The following is a 5000-nucleotide window of genomic DNA, read 5'->3' as shown; positions in this document are numbered from 1 at the left end:
CGTTGGCTGTTTTCCTACTCTCGTATTTCGAGCATTTAACAACAATGTACGCTTTCGATAAAACACTTGCTCCTGCAAAGCAAATTAAATAAAATTTGGGATTTTGCAGAGGGTCAAAATAGGTAACACAAACAGGACAGTGAAAACAATCAGGAAGGGCTGCTAAGCCTAAACGAGGCTGTGGTGGCGAACGCGTAATTCAAGCTTGGACAGGAGAAAAAAAAATGGAGAAGGAAAATTAAAAAGACGCTTGGTTCATTGTTTTTGTATTACATTTGAAAATTTCCTAAACGTAGTCCTCAAATAAGTCATTTCGTAACCCAACACTAAAATATACTTATTTTCCCCGAAGAGATCTAACAATATACCGCTTATTACATCTTTAAAATTCACACTTATTGATGATTCTAAAATATTGTTATATTGAAACATATGTAGGATATCTTTTTGTATATTTTGGGGTTATTTTGTTGATGCAGTTCCTTTTATACTTGTTCTTATAGGTATATCTTTTAATCTTTTAAAATGCTTTACTTTTCCAATTGTAATACAAATAAAATGAACCAAGCTTCTTTTAAATTTTTCTTCACCATTTTGTTTTACTGATTTTTTAATTTTATGAGTCTGATTATACATATACGGCATCAATATTGTTTTTAACAATCCCTTACGCGGATATTTTTTCATCAAATTCTAAATATATATATTTAATGTACGATGAAATTTTTTCGAAAAAAATTTTATCAATGGCCAGCATATTAAAATATACCTTTAAAGGTTAAAATTATAAACAACTTATAAATAAGGGCTAACGAAAAAATTTCTAATGCCAAATATGCCGAAAGTTGGACATATTGTCCATATCCATATAATTTTTTCACAATACGCACGCTACTCGAAAAAAAGCCGACAGAAATTTCTAAAAAATTCCATTATTACCATATCGGACCGATTTCAGGGTTAGCTTATAACAGCCCTCCCTTCATCAGTGATACATATGGCAAAAGAAATAAGTGAGATACTTACTCATACCCATGGAAGAAGCAAAACACTAAGTCATGAGCACAATTAAGTACCCTAAATACATCCAAAATAAAAATATTCCAGCCCATTCAAGATACGTTTATCACTGACGAAGGGAGGGTTCTTACGAACTAACCCTGAAATCGGTCCGATATGGTAATAATGGAATTTTTTAGAAATTTCTGTAGACCTTTTTCGAGTAGCGTGCGTATTGTGAAAAATTATATGGATATGGACAATATGTCCAACTTTCGGCATATTTGGCATTAAAAATTTTTTCGTTTGCCTTTATTTATAAGTTATATATATATATATATATATATATATATATAAACGCCCCCACCACGTAATCTGTGATAATGAAGTCAAACCAAGCAGTGATATTTTGAAATCATTTAGTATGTACGTTTCAGATCTGCATAATATCATAGGAAATGCATCCATTACGCAAGATCTTCCTCAGTTAAACTATTTCAAAGCATAATCTAGTTGAAACACACACACGCGGGCGCGCATACACACATATGTATATATGTGCCATGTATGTCTGTTAGAGAACTGGGAAGACCATAGTTCAAATGACGACGTAGTTATGTAATGTTTAATTTTGACAGCGGGGATCTCAACAAATATATATTTAGATACTCATATATGCAGCATTTGTAATGTGATGGGCATGTATGTCAACTAACCAATTACATTAGATCTCAATATATAACATATTATCTCCGCATCTATATCTACCGTTGAGTTGTAGATGCCTGTAACTACCTTAGATGTAGTATTGAATATTTAATATAGAAACAGATCTAACAAACACAAACAAGGGAATAAATAAACATCAGCGACATTTCAACTGGTTCCTCTTTTTCTTGCGCTCGTTTCAATAATTCAATGCTGATGTACAAATGAGCAACGTTTCCGCCATTTCATGAGGGTGTTTAAAACCCTAATGGAATATGAGTATGTAAGTATGTATGTATGTATGAATGTATATATATATATATATAATATATATATATATATATATATATATATATATAAACAAATTCAAAATGCGATAAAATAAAATTAATTATTATCGCTGGTGTTTCTAGCACAGGCCATATATTATTCATATATAAGTACACTAAAAGGCGAAGTATGTACTAGATACACAGAAGCTTGATAAATTTAGTGAAATGAAAATAAAAACTTTTACTAACTCTGTTCATCTTAGACTGCAGTTTCGCCTATTTCAGCAATAAAAATAATATTTATTTACTCAGGCAGGCTCTTCAGTAAGATTCCTGTTATTCTGAAATCGCTCCTCGATAGACACATGTGCGTCTACTAATTTGCTCTTTCTAACTAATCAGATCACTGCGCAGACGCAGAACGTACCCGACAAACTAGGGATTTCTGGTATATAGTCTAACGCTAAAAATTTATCGAGAAATATGTAAACAAATTCAAAATGCGATAAAATAAAATTAATTATTATCGCTGGTGTTTCTAGCACAGGCCATATATTATTCATATATAAGTACACTAAAAGGCGAAGTATGTACTAGATACACAGAAGCTTGATAAATTTAGTGAAATGAAAATAAAAACTTTTACTAACTCTGTTCGAATAGGTAAAACGAGGATGTTAATAAGATTCTTTTACTTTCGACATATGTTTCGAAGACAACATGGTTTTATTCCAAAGGAATAAACGGTGTAAGATGCAATCTTCTCATCAACATTGAATTTTCTATATTAACGGTAAACATAGGATAATTTATTCACCCATTGAAATATATATATATATATATATATATAGCATATATACACACAACACACACACACATATATATATATATCATATATATACATACAATATATATATATAATTATATATATATATATATATATATATACATATATATAATATATATATATATATATATATATATATATATATATATAATATATATATATTTATATATATATATATAGATATATATATATATATATATACATGGCTGCCGGGTTTTATAGGGAGCAATAAGGGGGCAGTGTTGGTTTCTATGTATCGTTAGATTAAGATTGGAAAACGAAAGTGGGAAAGTTTTGTGTCTGATAACTGATTGTTTGGTCCAGTCAAATCTTCTGTCTTTTTCAGTATAGGTAGACGATGGTGTATGTTCCTCTACGCTGTATCATCAGGTTTCAGCATGTTCTGTGTGCTAATCTTACATATGATGGGCGATCTCCATAAATATCCTTACATGATGACTGCCCTGGCTGCCTTCAGCAAGATGGGTGTGGCCACAGCACTGTCGCTATTAACACTAATCACTGTCGAAGCTTACCCAACGGTTATTAGGTAAGTGGCAACTGATTTCATCATCGTTTTATATATCGACTAAATGGCTTCGATTTTTGGCACAGGGCCAGCAGTGTTTTGTGGAGAGGGGGCTAATCGGCTACATCGCCCACAGTACTTCACTGGTTCGTATTTCATCGTACCCGAAAGGGAAAAACGGACGAAACGCTTCTAAGTATTTTTCCGGCGTGCTAACAATTCTGCCAGTTCACTGCCTTCAGAAAAAACAAAAACAACAACTGAAATAATCCTTTCTACTGTATACAGAAGGCCTGAAATGTTGGGGGAGGGAGATAGTCTATTACTTCGACCACCAGTGTTTCAAAGATACTTTATCGACCCTAACTATATGTATATATATGTATGTATACCTAACTATATGTATATGGTCGTAAAAGATAAATTGCCAATTACATAAAAATCTAAAAAAGGGTAATTTGCAATACGAAAACTTTGTTCCAAATGCTTTGCGTCAGTTTTTTCTAAGATTTCTTTTTTACATAAATTAATAAATTTTATTTTAAATAAATCTCCCTTCAAATGTGAGTAAATCAAATTATTTTTGGAAAAGTGTTGAGCACACACACCTACCCACACACACACCATACACACACACGCACGCACATACACATATATACACAAACGCACGTAGACACACACACACATATGCACACACGTATACACACACATACATACACACGCACGCACACACACACATGCTCACACACTCACGCACACACACAATCGCACGCACACCCATACACACAGACACGCACACACACGTACACACAGACACACACAGACACCGCCATACACGCACCCCCACACACGCACACATACAATCAAATGTTCATGCCGTACATTAGCTCCCTCTCCCCCTCTCACTCTCTCCATCGAATCGACGTTGTCTGAACAGGTGCACAAGTCCACCACGTGTCAGGTGTCAGGTGTCGAAGTGATCGCAGAGCGACGCGAGACGAAGCAGTCTGCTGAAGAATACAACACAGCGCCCAGTCTAGGAATTGAAGCCACGATCGCTACATCGTGAGTTCAATTCCTAGACCTGGAGCAACGCCCTAACCACTAGGTCATGTCCCTCCCGCTCTCTCTCTCTCTCTCACACACACACACGTACATATATACATATATACACACACACATACATATATATCACGTGATCACGTGACCGACCAGGCCATCAGATGTTGCTACACATCGCTGGTCACAATGCGCTTCACATTGTTTTAGCGTTCAAATGACGCCACCCCTTGCCGGAGCATCGTGGAGCTTTTGGTGTTTTCGCTCAATAAACACTCACAACGCCCGGTCTGGGAATCGAAACCGCGATCCTACGACCGCGAGTCCGCTGGCCTAAGCACTGAGCCATTGCGCCTCCACACATACATACATACATACATACATATATATATATATATATATATATATATTTTTTTTTTTCTATAAATATATATTTATATACAATGTCCAAAATAATAATAATAATAATAATAATAATAATAATAATAACAATGTCCATTGACTGTTTCAGATGCATGGCAGTAGCGTTTGGCTTGAGTGCCGGAATCTTAGGATCCTTGTTGTCTTTCCATTTACGGAATTTCAT

The 5000-nt window shown here is 34.5% G+C and overlaps 1 protein-coding gene and 1 long non-coding RNA gene across 2 annotated transcripts in view; both read left to right on the top strand.

The window, feature by feature from the left end:
* Positions 1 to 2734, top strand: part of LOC118766869 — a 12172-nt gene extending 9438 nt beyond the window's left edge. The window contains exon 3 of the long non-coding RNA XR_005002780.1: positions 2643 to 2734. This is a non-coding gene — a long non-coding RNA (uncharacterized LOC118766869). The remainder of the gene's footprint in view (positions 1 to 2642) is intronic.
* LOC115221551 (solute carrier family 22 member 5-like) overlaps positions 1 to 5000 on the top strand; it is a 31553-nt gene that overhangs the window by 19632 nt on the left and 6921 nt on the right. The window contains exons 5-6 of the mRNA XM_036510707.1: positions 3173 to 3376; positions 4926 to 5000. The exon at positions 4926 to 5000 is cut by the window's right edge and continues 7 nt beyond it. Of these exons, the coding sequence (XP_036366600.1) occupies positions 3173 to 3376; positions 4926 to 5000 (279 nt within the window). The remainder of the gene's footprint in view (positions 1 to 3172; positions 3377 to 4925) is intronic.

The sequence above is a fragment of the Octopus sinensis genome, linkage group LG18 (assembly GCF_006345805.1).
Source record: "Octopus sinensis linkage group LG18, ASM634580v1, whole genome shotgun sequence".
NCBI lineage: Eukaryota > Metazoa > Mollusca > Cephalopoda > Octopoda > Octopodidae > Octopus > Octopus sinensis.
Note: the sequence above shows the minus strand (reverse complement) of the source record. Positions and strands in the feature narration are given on the sequence as shown.